The sequence below is a fragment of the Moschus berezovskii genome, chromosome 8, assembly GCF_049115385.1.
Source record: "Moschus berezovskii isolate FMDL1 chromosome 8, NW_MosBer_1.0, whole genome shotgun sequence".
Taxonomy (NCBI): Eukaryota; Metazoa; Chordata; class Mammalia; order Artiodactyla; family Moschidae; genus Moschus; species Moschus berezovskii.
In genome coordinates this window covers 96,331,188-96,349,923 of record NC_142467.1, presented here as the reverse complement: position 1 = coordinate 96,349,923, position 18,736 = coordinate 96,331,188, and the positions used below count along the sequence as shown (strand labels likewise).

The 18,736-nt window shown below is 54.9% G+C and overlaps 1 protein-coding gene across 1 annotated transcript in view; it reads right to left on the bottom strand.

Annotated features, from left to right (window-relative positions):
• Nucleotides 1-18,736, bottom strand: part of FBN3 (fibrillin 3) — a 123,242-nt gene that overhangs the window by 60,864 nt on the left and 43,642 nt on the right. Inside the window, 19 exon segments of the mRNA XM_088839315.1 lie at nt 2,753-2,878; nt 3,015-3,134; nt 3,205-3,348; nt 3,887-4,072; nt 4,182-4,334; nt 8,558-8,683; nt 8,829-8,954; nt 9,066-9,263; nt 11,034-11,129; nt 11,375-11,470; nt 11,654-11,752; nt 12,196-12,278; nt 12,418-12,631; nt 14,307-14,391; nt 14,393-14,461; nt 14,464-14,637; nt 14,639-14,698; nt 14,701-14,815; nt 14,817-14,923. Coding sequence (XP_088695441.1) covers nt 2,753-2,878; nt 3,015-3,134; nt 3,205-3,348; nt 3,887-4,072; nt 4,182-4,334; nt 8,558-8,683; nt 8,829-8,954; nt 9,066-9,263; nt 11,034-11,129; nt 11,375-11,470; nt 11,654-11,752; nt 12,196-12,278; nt 12,418-12,631; nt 14,307-14,391; nt 14,393-14,461; nt 14,464-14,637; nt 14,639-14,698; nt 14,701-14,815; nt 14,817-14,923 — 2,377 coding nt within the window.

The following is an 18,736-nucleotide window of genomic DNA, read 5'->3' as shown; positions in this document are numbered from 1 at the left end:
CTTGTGTTTTTTGGTTTCCTATTATGCAAGTGTTAACTTTTAAGAAATAAATGTTATTTTTTAAAAACCTTTAAAAATGCTATGTTTATCTTCCTGCGGAAAAAAGAAAGAAAGGTGGTTGCACAACATTGGGAATTACCGAGATTTTTACTTTTAAATGATTAAATTTATCTTGTGTGAATCGCACCTGCATTTAAAAAGAAAAGGGCAAAAGCCATCAGCGAACAAGAAAATAGTCTAGGGACTTCCCTGGTGGTCCAGTGGTTAAGAATCCAGCTTCCACTGCCAGGGACTCTGGTTAGACCCCTGATCAGGGGACTCGGATCCCACTTGTGGTGGGGCAACCAAGCTGGAGTGCCACAACTACGGAGCCTGCGTGCTCTGGACCCACAACTAGAGAGAAGCCCGTGGACCAGAGCCAAGAGCCCGCCTGTGGCATCGAAAGACCCCGCATGCTGCAAGGGAAATCCCGGGCGGCACAACGTAGACCCAATGCAGCCAAATAAATTAATGAATATTTTTTCTGAAAACCTTTCTTCCAAAAATAGTTTAATTTAAAAGAAGGCAGTCGGTGCAGTGCAGAAATGATTTGTTTACCAAAGTACGGTGTTAAACGAAAAAGGATTGAAGCATGAAGGAAGAAAGGGAGGGAGGCAGGAATGGAGACAGGGAGGAAAAAGCATAATGAATACATACAAGGTCCACACGCAATGAGTGCGTGATCCACAGCGGCATCGTCCATAACAGCAAAAGCGGAAACAACCCTAACAGCCACCAGCTGATGCCGGTAGAGACACAATGCCGGCTGCTCATACGACGGAATGGGTTTGACAATAAAAAGGAGTGACATTCTGACCCGCGCTACCACATGGACGGATCTTGGAAATGTGAAGCGTCGGTGAAAGAAGCCAGTCACCAAAGGCTGCAGAGTGTGTGATTCCACTTGTACAAAATGCCCAGAACAGGCAAATCCACGGGGACAGAAAGCAGACCAGTCTCCTGCTGAGGGGTGGGGGGGAGGGGACGGAGGCTAGATGATTCTGGAATGACTGCTAACGCAGAGGAGGTGATGAAGAGGTTCTAAACTTAGACTGTGGTGATGCTTGTACTAAAAGCCACTGCAATGTACACTTTAAAAGGCTACTTTTATGGTATGAGAATTATATAGCTATAAAGATGCTAAAGGGTTTTTAAAAATGAATGAAGGCACAAGCAACTATGCTCAGTATTTCACAACCTATAAAGAAAAAGAACCTGAAACTTTGCTGTACATCTGAAACTAACACAACACTGTAAGTCACCTATACGTTAAAAAATTAATTAAAAAGTTTATATGTACCAAGAGAAAAAAAAAAAAGACCAAACTAATGATTTCATCAACTCTTACTGGTTACAGACTATGCAGAGACCTGAAGGCAACATTAAAGACCTGATGGTAAAATGTGAAACAATGAATTAATCATTAGAATTAATCAAAATTAATTTCAGTACAGGGTTTCCCTGGTGGCTCAGTGGTGAAGAATCTGCCTGCCAATGCAGGAGACACAGGTTCAATTCCTGGTCCAGGAAGATCCCACATGCTGTGGAACAACTAAGCCCACACACCACAGCTACTGAGCCTGTGCTCTAGAGCCCGGGAGCCATGACTACTGAGCCCATGTCTTGCAACTACAGAAGCCTGTGCACCCTAGAGCCTGTGCTCCACAGAGAGAGCACAGGAGGAGCCACTGAAATGAGAAGTTCATGCACAGCAACAAGAGCAGCCCCCGCTCACTGCAACTAGAGAAAGCCTGTGCCCAGCGATGAAGACCCAGCACAGCCAAAAATAAATAAATAAGTAAAAATTAATTTCAGTAGGTGATATCTAACTAATAAAAAACCTTGTAAACAAAAATAATGATTTATGCATGGAAATAAATTACTCTACTTCACATTAATGCTAAGAAAACAGCTAATTTGATAATCAACTTTCTAAATCTAATAATAAAAAGTAAACATTCTGCAAAAAAATAAAACAACACAATTCTGTAGAGCAATTATCCTTCAATAAAAAAAAAAAAAAGAATGAATATAGAAAGGAAAAAAATCCTTCTCAGTGAGGGAAGATTAAGGTAGGTCTCAGACAGGGTGACAGAAGAGGACAAAGGGAGTTTCTAGTGGCCCCCACAAGCTGTGGGGAGTTTAGCTGCCACCCCCCATACCCCACAGGGAATCTGAGACCAAGGAGCTCTCCATGGTCCTGATCAGCCCACCTCTCTTGGAGGCAGATGAGGGACTGTGTCCGGGGCAGACACAGACGGCACAGTCTTACCCCAGTCACTCTGTGACTCCCAGGAAGGGGAGAATGAAGGCACGGGTAGAGAGTGGACAGACCACAGGAAGGCTCTCAGATGGGCTGGCTGGGCTCAGGAAGGGAAGCAGAGGATCCATCCAAAGAAAGGATGGAGTGATGAAGCAGGAGTGGCAAGATGCGAGAAGCAAGGTAGGGACTCCCTCGGTGGTCCCATGGCTAAGACTCCAAGCTCCCAATGCAGGGGTCCTGGGTTCGATCCCTGGTCACGGAACTGACCCCACATGCCTCAACTAAGAGTTCAAATGCCACAACTAAAGATCCTGCATGCCACAACTAAGACCTGGTGTGGCCAAATAAATTTAAAAATATTTTTCTTTTTTAAAAAGAGGTAAGGAGGCACTAAAAGGCAGTTGCTGCGGCCCAGAAGCCCCCATCCCCACCTGCCCACCCTCAACTCACCCACACAGTTCTTGCCATCAGTGCTGAGCTCAAAGCCTGCATTGCAGACACACTGGAAGCTGCCCTCTGTGTTGACACAGCGGCCGTGATGGCAGAGGCCACTGCTGGAGATGCATTCATCTATGTCTGGGGGGTGGGGGACAAGGCAAGCGGACGGTCAGCAGGCATCCTCCCAGCTCCCCCAGACTCCAATTCGGGCCAGCAATACAGGCTCCACCAGCCACCACTTCTTGGCACCCCCACTTCCAAGGGACAGCCATACCCAGGCACGCTTGCTTGGTGAGTGTCGCCTGAAAACCCTCGTGACACCGACAGCGGTAGGAGCCGGGGGTGTTGATGCAGTCTCCGTGGCGGCAGGGGCTGCTGGCACATTCGTCCACGTCTGCGGGCGGAGGACTCTGAGCGCGAGTCTGTCAGGGCGCGCCCCCACCCCCAGCCCAGCCACCGCTCACCGATGCACTCCCCCCGGACATCCTGCGTGTAGCCCAGGTTACACTCGCAGCGGTAGCTGGAAGGGGTGGGCAGGCAGCGGCCGTTGAGACACAGGTTGGTGAAGTGTCGGCAGATGTCAATGGTCTGGTTCAGTGTGGCTGTGCCTGCGGGTGAGGCCAACGGAGGGGGGCGGGTGCCTGACTGAGAGCTGGGCCCCTAGGTCTGGGCCTCACCGCTGGGTTCAGACACACACTCAGAGGCTGGGACTCCACCCCTTATGGCCAGGCTCTCCCACTATAGCCCAGCATCCTGCCCTAAATTCAGACCCTCCACTTGCCTGAGACCCCGGACCCCCATTCCAGCCCTAGTGTGCGTGCCAAGTCATTTCAGTTGTCTCTGACTCTGTGCAACTCCCTGGACTGTAGCCTGCCACGTTCCTCTATCCAAGGGATTCTCCAGGCGAGAATACTGGAGTGGGTTGCCATTTCCCTCTCCAATTCCAGCCCTAGACCCTTACCCAAAACTCAAACTCAGCCTTGGAGGCTGGGATCTCCAATCTGCCCCCACCCCCAGATCACTGTCAGTACTCCCATCCCCATCGCCCAGGCCACGACCCCCCACTCCAAAGCCCAGTCCAGACCCTGAGGCCTGGGCCCCCTTTTCCACTGGAGGGGTGTTGGACCCCTCCTCCCAAGTCCTCACCAATGCTGGCATCTCCAAGGCCCAGGCTGGGAACCCCACGACCATTGGAGCCGTGGGGGCTGTGCCGTGCCAGCCCTGGGCCAGGACCCACACCACCACTGGATCTGAAGCCGGGGAGGCTGGGGAAGGGGCCCGGATAGGAGGGCAGGAGAGGGAGCCCTGGGGCGCACAGTTGCTGGAACTCATCTGCAAAGGAGTGGGGTTGGAAGTTAAGCCTCAGTTGTATCCCCGGGTCCCCAACCCTCAAGCTGAGCTCTGGGGCAGAGGAAGGTGGGAGGCATCCCCAGCCACTCACCAGAGCCCCGTGGAGGACACAGCTCAGGGGCCGGGCCAGCCCCCCAGCACCTGCCCTTGTCACAGCAGCACTGCCTGCGGGTGTAGTGGCCTGAGAGGTCTCCAGTACAGCGGCCTGCAATCAGCACTGAGAAGCAAGTGCCAGCACGGTGGTCTGCAGCAGGGGGTGGGATGAGAGGGGTAGGGAGGATTGTTCATGCGTGCTCAGTGACTGTTCAGTCATGTCTGACTCTTTTGCGACCCCACCAGGCTCCTCTATCCTTGGGATTCTCCAGGCTACAGTACTGGAGTGCTAGCCATTCCCTCCTCCAGGGGATCTTCCCAGCCAGGGATCGAACCTGCATCTCCTGCATTGGCAGGCAGGCAGATTCCTTACTGCTGAGTCACCTGGGAAACCCTGAGGACCAGTTACCAGACTTCACACCCCGGCTCCACCAGCACCATCTGCAGGACAGACCTCCTTGCCTCTCTGCGCCTCAGTTTCACCATCCATGGACCAGAGATGCTCAGAGCACTCATATCAGAAGAGTGTTGCAGAGTGCACTCTCTCTGGCACGTGGCCGATCCTCACCGAGAGGATTAAACCAAGTTTAAACCAAGAGGTAATAAACCAAGATTTCCAAATTACCCCAGAGAAGGAGGTTTGGGCTCATGCCAAGCAATAGTGTTCCATACTGAACACTGGCATTGTTAGTAAGCTCCCCGGGATATTAAACCACACTGAGGAAGACCCCAGGATCAGGGGGTTGCCTCAATGGGAAGTCAAGCTGGATGCTCAAACAGAGATGTTGGGATCTGTAGCTGGGTGGCCTTGCTTGCCAGCCGTGGGCATTCGGCAGAAACCCAAGAGGCTTTTAATTTGAAGGACCAGGGGAGCGAAAGCTATGATGAACCTAGACAGCATTGGATCATTGAAAAAGCAAGAGAGTTCCAGAAAAACATCTACTTCTGCTACATTGACTACACTAAAGCCTTTGTGTGGATCACAACAAACTGTGAAAAATTCTTCAAGAGATGGGAATACCAGACCACCTTACCTGCCTACAGAGAAATCTGTATGCAAGTCAAATAGCAACAGTTAGAACTGGACATGGAAAAACAGACTGTTTCCAAATTGGGAAAGGAGTATGTCAAGGCTGTATATTGTCACTGTTTATTTAAATTATATGCAGAGAACATAATGTGAAATGTAGGGCTGGATGAAGCACAAGCTGGAATCAAGATTGCCAGGAGAAATATCAATAAACTCAGACATGCAGATGACACCACCGTTATGGCCGAAAGTGAAGAGGAACTAAAGAGCCTCTTGATGAAAGTGAAAGAGGAGAGTGAAAAAGTTGGCTTAAAACTCAACATTCAGATAACTAAGATCATGGCATCTGGTCCCATCACTTCATGGCAAATAGATGGGGAAACAATGGAAACAGTGACAGACTTTATTTTCTTGGGCTCCAAAATCACTGCAGATGGTGAGTGCAGCCATGAAATTAAAAGATGCTTGCTCCTTGGAAGAAAAGCTATGACCAACCTAGACAGCATATTAAAAAGCAGAGACATTACTTTTCCAACAAAGGTCCATCTAGTCAAGGCTATGGTTTTTCCAGTAGTCATACATAGATGCGAGAGCTGGACCACAAAGAAGGCTGAATGCCAAGGAATTGATGTTTTTGAACTGTGGTGTTGGAGAAGACTCTTAAGGATCCCTTGGACTATAAGGAGATCAAATCAGTCCATCGTAAAGGAAATCAGCCCTGAATATTCATTGAAAGGACTGATGCTGAAGCTCCAACACTGGCCACCTGATGAGAAGAACTGACTCAGTTGGAAAAGAACCTGATGCTGGGAAAGATTGAGAGCAGGAGCAGAAGGGGGCGACAGAGAATGAGATGGTTGGGTGGCATCACCGACTCAATGGACGTGAGTTTGAGCAAGCTCTGAGAGACAGTGAAGGACCCGGAAGCCTGGCGTGCTGCAGCCCACCAGGTCTCAAAGAACCTGACACAACTGAGAAACTGAACAACAGGGGAGCAGACTGGCAGATTGATAGCTGCAGCCCCTGGGGAGACGGAGGCAGAAGCTCCCCAGCTACGAAAACCACAAACATTTCCACTGTGATTTCTTGATGGCTTTATTCGGTGATCAGATTTCTTGGGTTCTGACTCTAAAAGAGCATATTTTTAGGTTTGAAAACCCACAAATGTTAGCCAGTGGCCCACAGTGGAAAAACCCCTCCAACCTGCAGGGAGGGCCCTTGTAGCCACCCTTGAGCTGCCCAAGGCTGAGAAAACAGCTTGCATTTCTACCTCCCCAGACACACCCCCATGCAGCTGGCGGCTGGGGCGGGAGGGTTCCCCAGGTGCATGAGTAGGAGTCAGGGCTCTGCAATTCCAGCATCATCCCTGGCACTCTAACAGGGCTGTGCTTGCCCAGGCAAGAAGAGGTCATCAGACTTGTTCAAGGTCACACAGCTGCTGGAGAGTGAGGAGGGATGGGAAGCCAGGTTCCTGAACCCCCGGGGATCTGACAAAGCAGCTGCCTCTCTAGTAGACAGGACAAGACAAAATGCAAGTATTAAGCACCTACTGCGATCAGGCTCTGCTAAGTGGTCACAAACCCAACTTCTCTGCTCCCCTGTGTTTTTGAATGTGTACTTAGTACCCCCTACTTTCACCCCTGGGTGAATCACTCCATAAATATATAACCCTCTCCATATACTTTTGAGCTATGCTGCTGGAGAAGACTCTTGAGAGTCCCTTGGACTGCAAGGAGATCAAACCAGTGAATCCTAAAGGAAATCAGCCCTGAATATTCATTGGAAGGACTGATGCTGAAGCTCCAATACTTTGGCCACCTGAGGCGAAGAGCTGACTCATTGGAAAAGACCCTGATGCTGGGAAAGATTGAAGGCAGGAGGAGAAGGGGGCGACAGAGGATGAGATGGTGGGATGGCATCACTAACTCAATGGACATGAATCTAAGCAAACTCCAGGAGATAGTGAAGGACAGGGAAGCCTGGTGTGCTGCAATCCGTGGAGTCGCAGAGAGTCAGACATGACTGAGTTAGTGAACAGCAAAATGGGTCAGTACTACCAGTACTTCACACATAAGGCAGCTGAGGCTAAGCAGAGAGGTTAAGGAACTTGCCCTGGGTCACTTGGAACACAGGACTGAATTGCAAGCCCATTTTCAGAGGACACTTGACCTTGATTCAAATCTAGGCTCTACTATTTAGTAGCTGGGATAGACCCCCACAGTCCAGGGGATGTGCCCAGAGCTAGTCACTACGCCAGCCAAGATGGCCCCGAAAGGTGGGGGAATAAATGGTTCTGGCACTGGCCACGGCACACTGGCAGAACACCAAACACAACATTCTTGGTCCTGCCTGGTAGAGATCCAGCCTGAGGGGCCCAGGTGGCGCTGGAGACCTGCCAAGCCCACCTTGCCTCACTAAACCCAGGTTCTGCCCATACTGCATCACAAGTGTTTCTGGCTAGCCCTGTCAGCTGCCTCTAAAGTCTAACGAGCAGCTCATCAAGACAGCAGGATGGGGAGAGAGAGCCCAAGGATCCCCCTGCCCCAGCCAGGTGGGGTGTGGGGGATTACAGGAGGGTGGGTATCCAGGGAGAGGCACAGACCAGAGGCCTCCACCTTGGCGGCGGCAGAGTGAGGGGTCTGGGGAGCTGGGTGTGGGTAACTGTCTCTTCTACATGTGGATTTGGCTCAAGCAAACCTCCCCTCTCAGGGCCTCAGTTATCTCAAACACAGGGTGTGGGGGAAGATGGGTACTTTTTTAAAAGTCTTCAGGAGAGGAAAGAGGGATACAGAGACTGGGGCCAGTGAGGCCAATGGGCAGAAGGACATAAAGATGGAGGATGGAGGACAGAGAACCAGAGGGGCATAGAGATGGGGGCTAGAGGGGCAGAGGGGCATAAAGATAGGGGCTAGAGGGGCAGAGGGGCATAGAGATAGGGGCTAGAGGGGCAGAGGGGCATAGAAACAGAGGCCCGGAAGGCAAGAATGACAACCAGCCAGTAAGCCAGAAGGACATACAGTCCTAGGGGTAGAGGGGCATGGGGGAGGGGAAATGCACTGAAGCCAGGAGACCAAGATAAGAGACCTAGAGAGCTAAAGGCCTTAGAGATGGGGGCTAGAGGGACTTGCAGACTGGGGTCAAGAAAGCATAAAGACCAAAGTTTAAGGAGCCAGAATTTCTGAGGGAATGGAAACCAGTGTCCAAAAAACACAGAAGGACATAGAAATTGAAGGGCTAGAGAAGCCCCTAGGGCCAGAAGGTTGCAGAGAAAGATGAGCAAGGAGTCTGTCTCCTACCTGGCCTCTGCCCATTCAGCCCCTACCCTACCCCAAGCCCTGGCTCACCTAGGCAGCGAGTGCCATCCAGGCTGCTGGCATAGCCATGGGGACAGCTGCAGACGTAGCCCCCTACTGTGTTGGTGCAGTCACCCCCAGAGCAGAGGCCCGGCACGCTGAGACATTCATCCACATCTATACAGATCGATGCTGGGTCAGAGCCAGGCAGGGCCCCCCACCAGCCCTATCCCACCTCCTCCTCCTCCCTGCAGGGGGAGACTGAGCCGCTCAGAGCAGAGCAGAGAGGAGGTCCCAACTTGAACCTCTCCCTGTCACCTACCTTCACACTTGGCGCTGTTCTCACTAAGCCGGTGTCCAGTGGGGCAGTGGCACTCAAAGGAACCCACAGTGTTGACACAGCTGCCCCCCTGGCACAGGCCTGGCACAGCCTGGCACTCATCCACATCTGCAAGGGGATGAGAGGCCCGTCAGAGGAGGAAACCAAAGCTGCCAAGGGCTCCCACTCAGCCCTGGTTCCCAGGACCTCTGTCCTCACACACTGGCCCCCTCTACTTACCTTGGCAGGCCCCCGTGTTAATATTGGGGATGAAGCCCCGGCGGCAGGGGTGTGGCTGAGCTGGGCAGAGCTCACATGGGAAGCCCCAGGCCCGGCCCACAGTGGCACAGCAGAGCGCCTTGGTGCAGATGAGGCCTGTCAGCTGGTGATGGCACCCCTCAGGGCCCACTCGACCAAAGCAGGGCCCTGTCCGGTAGTCTGCAGGGCAGATGGATGTGGCAGCTGGCCTCAACCTGCCCCACCTCCCCCATCACCTTCTGCATTTTCATCCCAGCAGGCCCAGCACAGGCCTCCACCTCTCTGACCTGGACTACTGTTGTGGCCACCTTCCCAGCCTCCCTATACCAACACACCAGGTTTGTTTGTTTGTTCCTGACCCCAAGCCTCTACTCATACTGTTCCCTTCCCTTATCTGAAGAACTCCTATTCATCTTTCAAAACCCTTTCTCTCCAAAGCAATGTGCAACCAACCTCCAACAGAAGCCAGGACCTTCAAGCCTACAGAGCTCAGAGCATGTCTGGAGACCCACCCGCCTCCCCCTCCCCCCTCCCCCAGGCCCACCCTCCCTGCAGGCTTGGGCAGGGACCCAGGAACGCCCTGCTGGACAGCTGGTCCCATCCCTGAGCAACCTCCGGCTCTGCTGAATCTCCCAGACTCCGAGAGGGACCCAGCATCCACCAAATGCTCTGAACCTACAATTCTTCATCGCTGAACCCCCGCCCAGCCGAAGGTGGTCTCATCGGTCCCCCCACCGCTGGGCACAGGCCCAGATGTGACTTCCTGGCTCCATGCTCCAGATGGCTCCAATCAAGGGGCTGGCATTGGACCAAGGGAAGCCCCTCCCAGAAGGAGACGCCAAAGCCAGCCCCCAGGCCCCTATGGAGAGGAGCTCCGGCACAGTCCTGACTTCCCTAAGCAAAACAGGGTTTCCAGACTCTCACCTCAGCCTCCCAGGACCCTGGAATCCCCACTCATTCTTGCCTAGCACCCAGCCCTGCCTCTCTCTGGGGCCCCACCTCCCAGCCCCCACAGCAGTCCCCTCCTGTCTTACCCTCCCCACTAACCTTCACTTTCCCTCAGCCACCCTCACTGCTCCCCCTCTGTCAGCCCAAATTCTAACTCTGTTTTCTTGCCAAATCCAGTTTCCCAAAGCCCGCCCTGGAACCCAGGCAACCCATAGCCCCTCCAGCTTCTGATTTGTGGCTATACCCTTCCCAAACTGGCTCCAGTCACAGATGGGCCTCAGCAGCAGCCCCCGCACTGGTCTGTCCCAGGACCCTTCCCGTCTTTGCCTTCCTGGGCTCCTTGGCCAAGCAAGGCACTCTAATGGTTCACCGGCCTGGGCATCCCCATCGCCACACACTCCTTTTCACCTTCTCCTTCCCAGTTGCTGGTGGCTGGGCTCCGTTTCTTTGGTGGACCCTTAAATCACACCCCCCTTTTCTTCCCCAAGACCCTCAACCATCCAAGGGGCTTCAGGCCCCATAGATGTGGCAGCCCCAGTCCTGGGTATCCAACTGCCTCCTTGGTGACCCACAGATTCCTCAGCCAACACTGAGCCTGAGCATCTTGCCTTTCCCTGCACCCACCTGTCCCTCAGTTTTCAGAGCAGACCTGAGGTTCATCACTATCTCCATCCCTTGCCACCCTGCATCCAACTTCTCATTGTAACCACTGTCTTTGCCTCGGTGACAGCCTCCCAACAGGTGACTCCTCCCATCTCAACCTGTGGGGTCACTTCAACAGTAGGGGTGCAGCATAAGGGGGCTTGTCCATCTCATGAATTCCAACTTACCCCTTCCTACAGGAAACCCTCCCTGATTTCCTTCCTGGGAGCAGACAGTTTCTCTACCCTTCTGAGCAGCAAGGACAGCAGAGAGAAGGTCTACTGGACCCTCCAGGGGTCCAACCACATCTCAGGAAGTGCCCCTTCCCTGCTGACCCCTTCCCCATGCTCAGCTTGGTACCTCTCTCACACTGAGGCCCCATGAAGCCGTACACACAGGCACAGTGGTTTGGCCCAATGCAGCGGCCCCCGTTGTGGCAGCCATGGTCACAGACAGCTGTGGAGGAAGGGAGGGGGGTGGTCTGAGGTTCCCCAACAGTAGAGGGAGCTGAGGCCCGAGTGAGCCTTTCTTCACATAGGAATCCCCACAACCCAGCCCAGACTGAGGGATAAGATTGTAACAATGAGTGTGTCCCCTCCAATCCTGGTCCCAGAAGAGGGACCGGTGGGCAGTGGGCAGACGATAGCAGTGACCTGACCTCTGGGGTCCCAAGCCCAGGTGTGCATGGGGGGGGTACTTACGTTGCCCACACACGGTGCCCGTGTAGCCCCTCTGGCACAGACAAGACTCCCCTCGACAGCTGCCCCCATTCATACAGCTCACACTGCACCCTGGCCCTGTGGGTGGGGAGCAGGGCACACACAGGAAAGCCCTGAGATACTTGCTCAAGGCTCTGGGACCAGAAGTGTCCAGCCTGGCTCTGGTCCTTCAGCAAAACCAGCCTGGAAACTTCCAGAGGCTTCCAGAAGCCGCTCACCTTCTCTTACCGCCCCTGGGGTGGGGGATCACTTCCTGCTCACCTCGGCTCACCCCGCAGCTGGCGGCCAGCTTCCCATCAGCGCAGGCACAGAGGTTGGGTCGGGAACAGAAGCCCTGGCCACAGGCGTGCCTACAGATGGCTGGGGAGCAGCAGGCGGCAGTCAAGGCCAGGATTCAAATCTTCTGCCATCCCCACCCGCTGCGGGCCCGGAGGACCAAAGCTCTGCTGGAGCCACAGGGAGATAGAGGTGTTCTTTGGGCCCGAAACACTGAGCAGTAAGGACAGAAGTTGGAGGGTACTGGTGTGCTGGCTGTTGTGCTGGGGTAGGGGGGCGGTGAGAGGGACGGTCTCTCGTGAGCAGAGTCAGATTCCAGACCCACTCAAATGGGGTGCGGGTGGAGAACCGGAAAGAGACACAGAGAGAAGGCAGACAGACCGACAAGCAGACAGACACAGGAAGCTGCAAGCCAAAGAAACATGACTGGGTGGCCTGGGAGCCTGAGGACAGAGGCAAGCACCAATTTCATGGCTTAACTCCACACACTGCTCCCCCCAAACCCCCTAGAAGGCAGCGGCACTCACGCACGACACACTGGTTCCCACCAGGCAGCGTCCTCCAACCAGGACAGCAGTAGGCGTGAAAGCGGGAGCCGCATACATTAGGCCTTCAGGAGAGCAGGAGAGGCAGGTGAGCCCCTGCCTGGCTGGACTTCCCCTGGGCCTCGTTCTCCCACCCAGCAGGATGGCCCAGCCCCGGCCCAGCCCAGATCCCAGGGGCCTCTCAACATCCCGGGTACCACACACCCTTGCAAGAAGCCAGGGCTGCCACGCCTGCGCACACTTCTGAGACCGGCAGGCTGCACAGCCCCATCCCAACGGCCCTGGACAACCGCCACGCACAACAGGGCTGTCCAGGCCAGCAGGAGCCGAGCCAGAGGGCCCCGGGCCACGGTGAGGGGGCTGGCTCCTCTCCTTGTCAAGCACGGACCCTCCAGAATCATGATAGGTCCCTCGGAGGCTGCGGAGAGGAGGCGGAGTCAACCTCAGCAAGAAGCCATTGGGCACCCGGGAGAACCAGGAGCGGTGGGAAGGGGTGCCGGGATGGAGAAACTGGGTGCTGGTGGGGGCCCAGGGAGGCACCCAACCCCAACCCGCAAGCAGGTTAACAGTCAGGGGAGGCTTCCTGGAGGCGGTGTGACGTCTCAGTGATGGAGTCAGCCGAAAGGAGGGTGTCAAGGCAGAGACAGCACCCTGGGAGCGAAGGCAAGAAGACCGTGGACCTTTGAGTGGAGGGGAGGAGTGGGTGGCGGCTGCGGTGTTTCAGGAGTGCATACCTGTGTACTGGAGCTCCCACTTGTAGGTCAGGGCAGTGGAGAGCCCTTGTAGGACTCTAAGTGGGAGGAACAAGGACAGAAGTGGATGTATGCCAGCGTGCAGGAGGGCTTGTAAGGGCCCCAGAGGAAGCACGCAGTTGAGGAGGCTGGGCCAGGCATCCAAAGAGGATAACAGGAGCTCTGGGGCACAGACTGGAACTTCCCGCTGGCGAGAACAACCTTCCGTCCAGCAGGGAAGGGACAGCTATTGTACCCACTTCAAAGAGGAGCAAACTGAGGTCAACACACATTTAGTCAGGGGCTGAGTGGGAGCTGAAGCCCAGGCAGAGGAGAGAGAGGGGAAGGAAAGCAAGGGGACCCTACGCTCCAGGAGGTGCCTGGTTCTCTCTGGAGCCTGGAAGGATGGGAGGGAGGTGATGGGGACACAGTCACTCCTGGCAGGGAGAGAGGGCTGGACAAAGGCTAGGAGGACGGGAGCTGGGCCCTCGGGGAAGAGAAGGCAGACCAAGTGGCTGTCACGGGGCCCCTTTCAAGTCCAGCTTTCCGCACTAGCGAGGAAAGGAATTGGGTCTGGGCGCAGAATGGATGGGGAGTGTGCTGTGTGCCCTTGGGCTGGTGGCTGCCCCTCTCTGGGCCATGAGAGTTTGACCAGGTGGTCTTCAGGTCCTCGGAAAAGGAAAAGACCTTTGTCACCTCTGGCGGGGAAGCGAGAAAGTCGGCCCCACTAGTCAAAGGCACTCTCTTCTGGCTTCCAAGCCGTCCAGGCTGTTTTGCGCTCGGAGGACGCCTTCTCTACGCAGCCTCGGGACCCAGGGGACCTCCATCTCCGGCGTGGCCTGACCCAGCCCCCTCCTTCACCCCTCAACTTTGTTTCTGAGAACCGCGTCCCGGAGCTTATGGAATGAATGAGCGGGGACAGCGCGCGCTCCACGAGGCGGCAGAGGGGTGGGGGTAACCCGAGGGGCGGAAAGCGAGGAATCCCAGGATCCGCGAACGAGGCGTGGGGGCTAGCGGGGAGGGCGCGCGCGCCCGCCGAGCCGCGGGGCGCCTTCTCCACCGGGCAGGGCCCGGGACGCAGGCCCGCGAGCAGCCACCACGCTCGGCCCCGCCCTCACCTGCGGGTCTGGGTCTGGCCGCGCCCGCACCCCGGAGCGAGCCCCTCCGGCGCCTCCGCGTCCCCGCGCCCCAACGCCGGCGCCGAGCGGAGCGCGGGGAGGGGGCTGGGGCCGGGGCCGCCGGCTGCAAACAAAGGAATCCCCTCCCCCTCCGTAGCCCCGGCCCCCTCCTCCTGCCTCGGCCTCCCCGCCACCCGCTGCTCTCCGGTTCCCCCGCCTGTCCCTGGCCCCGCGCGTCCCTTACCTGCCAGCCGGCGCGCGTGGAGGCAGGCGCGACCAGCGGACGCGCGGGGCTCGGCGTCGGAGGGCCCGCTCGGCGCGGCGCCGGGGGGCCCGGGGCGGGATCGCGAAACCGAGAGGCCGACCCCGCTGAGTTCCCAGCCCAGAGCTGCCACTCTGGGTGGGGGGGTTCGAGGGAGGGAGGAGTTGGGGGAGGGCGCGTTTGCACCTCTGAAGCTCCCGGGGCGGGGGGCCGGGGGCTCAGATCCCGGGCCTCGGGGAGGGGCTGGAGCTGGAGGAGGGCTTGGGGCTCCGGGTGAAACTCCGAGGGGCTGAAGAAATGGGATGGGGCGGGAGTACAGACCCGAGGCGCTGCCTGAGACGGGGCGCGGGGAGGCTGTGGGGACCGCGTTTTGGGGTAGAAATTGAGCTGGTGGTGGCCCTAAGATGGGGCTGTGATTTGGTGTGGCCTGGAAGAGATCCAGGCCTGAAAGTTCCCAGGACTCACCTGGAGGCTCTTTCCTCTGTTCTCCCCGAGCCGCCGCCTTCTCCCTCGAGCCTGGAGAATTCCAAGGGTGACTGGGGAATCTTACCTGGCTGCCTGGAGCCTGGATTCTTAACTAGACTAAGCTCCGGAATCCCCTAACAATGTAGGCAAAACGCTGGCAGAGATGCGTTTTCTGGGAAGGAGGTCCGCATTTTATTTTTTAATCTGATTCTCAAAACGAAAATTAAAGAGTCCAAAGGTCTAGCCCTTCTGAGCCTCAGCTTCTCCAGCTGTCACAGAAGTTGAATTTCAGAATTTCTGCTCCCTAGCTGGAATTCAGATCCCAAACAAAAATTTCTAGCTTTCTCCACTGCTTTCCCACCTCTGAGAACAGCACCACCTGTGATCCTTGATATGGAGATTAGCCAGAAGCTGTTGGACCCGAGGCTGTTAGTCCCCTCAGCAAACTCGTATGCATCTGGCAAAGCCCAGTTCAAAAATCCCCTACCCACGCTGAAATAATTCGTTTACCCTATTGAATTCCTGAAGCTGATTATGCTGATCGTGCCTCCATCATAGCACTTCTGGAATGTAAAAAATAAATAGCAAATAACCTTTTGAGGTAATATTTAGCAGATGCTTATGGGCCAGACATGTTGTTAAGAGTTTCATACACATTATCTTATTTATTTATTTGGCTGCATCAGGTCTTAGTTGGGGCACTCAGGATCTTCGTTGCCTCATGTAGAATCTTCCTTTGCATTGCATAGACTTTAGTTGCTGGCCATGAGGGCTTAGTTGCTCCAAAGCATGTGGGATCTTAGTTTCCTGACCAGGGATGGAACCCAAGTCCCCTGCATTCAAAGGCAAATTCTTAATCACTGGACCACCAGAGAAGTCCCACACATAACCTCATTTCATCACCAAAAAACTCTATGAGAGAGAGAACTCATAATCTCCCAATATGGGTCCCAAGAGACAGACCTGACTCCATGATACTCTTGGGCCAGAGAGAAGGACTCTAGGAGGGCAGGAAAGAAAGAAGCATTCTGCCTGGGAATGGGAGTCTTGAAGGCTCAATTGTTGTTGCTGAGTCGCTAAGTCATGTCTGACTCTTTGAGATCCCATGGACTGCAGCCCTCCAATCTTCCCTGTCCTTCACCATCTCCCAGAGTTTGCTCAAAATCATGTCCATTGAATTGGTGATGCCATCCAACCATCTCATCCTCTGTCTCCTCCTTCTCCTCCTGCCCTCAATCTTTCCCAGCATCGGGGCCTTTTCAAATAAGTCAGCTCTTCACATCAGGTGGCCAAAGTATTGGAGTTTCAGCTTCAGCATCAGTCCTTCCAATGAATATTCAGGGCTTATTTTCTTTAGGACGGACTGGTTGGATCTCCTTGCAGTCCAAGGGACTCTCAAGAGTCTTCTCCAACACAGTTCAAAAGCATCAATTCTTTGGCACTCAGAGCTTTCTTTATAGTCCAGCTCTCACATCCATACATGACCACTGGAAATACCATAACTTTGACTAGACGGACCTTTGTTGGCAGAGCAGTATCAACTCACTGTCCTCCACTATCTCCTGGAGTGTGTTCAAACTCATGTCCATTGAGTCGGTGACGCCATCCAACCATCTCATCCTCTGTCACCCTCTTCTCCTCCTGCCCTCAATCTTTCCCAGCATCAGGGTCTTTTCTGATGAGTCGGCTCTTCGTATCAGGTGGCCAAAGTATTGGAGCTTCAGCATCAGTCTTCAGTGGCAAGGAACACCTGTGAAAAGCGGAGGGAAGGACCGGCAAATGCCCAAAGACAGGAGCGCGTGGAACATGTGGGAAGAGAGCGAGACTGGAGCTTTCAGGGAGGGGAGAAAGGGAAAGAGGACACGACGGAAGCTGGAGGGGTGAGAGGGGCCAGGAGCGCCAGGGCGCCCTCCGTAGATAATGGACAGGAGGGGGTATGCCCCACCCCTGAGGAGAGCCCTAATGGGCTCCCAGGAAGAGGAGTCACTCTAGAAGGTTCTCCGTGAGGAGAACTAGAACTGGTCTGGGGAGCAGTGAGAGCTCCGGGGCTGGGCTGGAGGAGCATGAGGTAGAGGGAAACTTTGGGGACAAGATTGCGGGCATCCTGGCTGGAGAAACAGTGTTCCCGGGGCCTGTGAGGAGAGTCTGGAGGGGTGGTAGGGTGTGGGGAGAGTGGCTAGGGAAGGAACCCCAAGATCAAGTTGACAGAGGTGTGAGATTCCGGTGTGGGAAGGGTCAGGGGCTGCCGTGGATGAGTCAGGTTTCATGGAACGCCTTTGTCTCCCTTTCTTAGGTTCCTTTGCCAAGGTCCACCCTGGTCTGTTCTTCAGCCACCAAATGTGTCTTATACGGGCACTGGGCTAGGTTCCTGCTGCCCCAGAAACAGCCCAGCCTACGTGTGGAAGGTGGGGAGGGACAGTCCCACATCGGGGACACGCACGACCAGTACCTCGATGGCTAAGCCCCATGGAAGGCTGGTGCATCAGGCAGCCATTGCTTCTAGAATTCTCCCTACCTGGACTTCCCTAGTAGCGCAGTAGATAAGAATCTGCCTGCCACTGCAGGGGACACAGATTTGACCCCTGGTCTAGGAAGATCCCACACGCTGCGGAGCAACTAAGCCCATTCACCACAAGTCCTGAAGCCCGCGTGCCTCGAGCTCCACCATGCGAGAAAGTCACAGCAATAAGAAGCCCAAGCGCCACAACTAAAGCGTAGCCCCCGCTCGCCACAACTAGAGAAAATCTGCTTGTAGCAACAAAGACTCAGTGAAATCACAAATAAATAAATAGTTAAAAAAAAATTCTCCCCACCTGCTCTCTGGAAACCAGGCGAGGAGCAATCCGTCAGGTGCGGTGAGACAGAGGCGGTGTGGGGCTGTTGGAAGTCTTAGTGACACGTAGAAGTGACGGTGACAGCAGGGGTGTTGCTGCCATTGGATCCTCCTCACTGCTGGTGTGCCATCTTGCCTTCCACAGCCCGAGTCTGCTGCGTGCCTGCCCCTTACCGACTGTCACTCACTACATTACACTGTCATGAAGGCACGTGGACACTCTTACCCTCCCCACAAGCCTGCCAATGCCATCCCCAACACTGCCATAAGGGCAGAGCATGTCACAGTTTCCCCGTCAACGCTGACTGCCAGATTCCTATTGCAAGGTGGCCCATCAACGTCCCCCTCTGCCGTCACCTCCTTGTCTCCCATCCAGGCGACGCCTTGCTGTTTTCTGGTTTGCTCCCCTGCCTGGGACATTCGTGTGGCCTCCTGTCACCGTTGCACCTTTCCCTTATCGCCGTGACATTGTCACCCACAAACACCACCACCCGGACTGTCAGGATTCTGAAAGAGCAAGCCGCAGAAATCGGTCATGGCAGAAAGGGTGCTTGGTGGAGTACAGTATCTCTGGGGAGGCTGGAGACCCAAGCTTGGGAGCCCTGCAGCCAGCAAAGGCACCCCCAAAGCACCCAGAGATCTGGTCCTCCTGAAACACCATCCATTCCTTCTCTGCTCCAGCTCAGATGGTGCTTGGCGATCCTGGACTCTGGAAACCAAACTGAAGCCAACCTCAGCAAAACAGAACCCAGGGGAGCCCACAATTTAAAAATCATTATTTTTTAAAATTTTATTTGGAGTATAGCCGATGAGCAATGTCATGATAGTTTCAGGTGGACAGCAAAGGGACTCAGCCACACATATGCATGTATCCATTCTCCCGTCCCATCCAGGCTGCCACACGATATCGAGCAGAGGGCCCTGTGCATGCGTGCTAAGTTGGTTCAGTTGTGTCCGACTCTTTGCAACCCTGTGGACCGTAGTCCGCCAGACTCCTCTGTCTAAGGAATTCTCCGGGCAAGAATACTGGAGTGGGTTGCCACTTCCTTCTCCAGGGGATTTTCCTGACCCAGGAATTGAACCCTCATCTCTTATGTCTCCTGGCGGGCGGGTT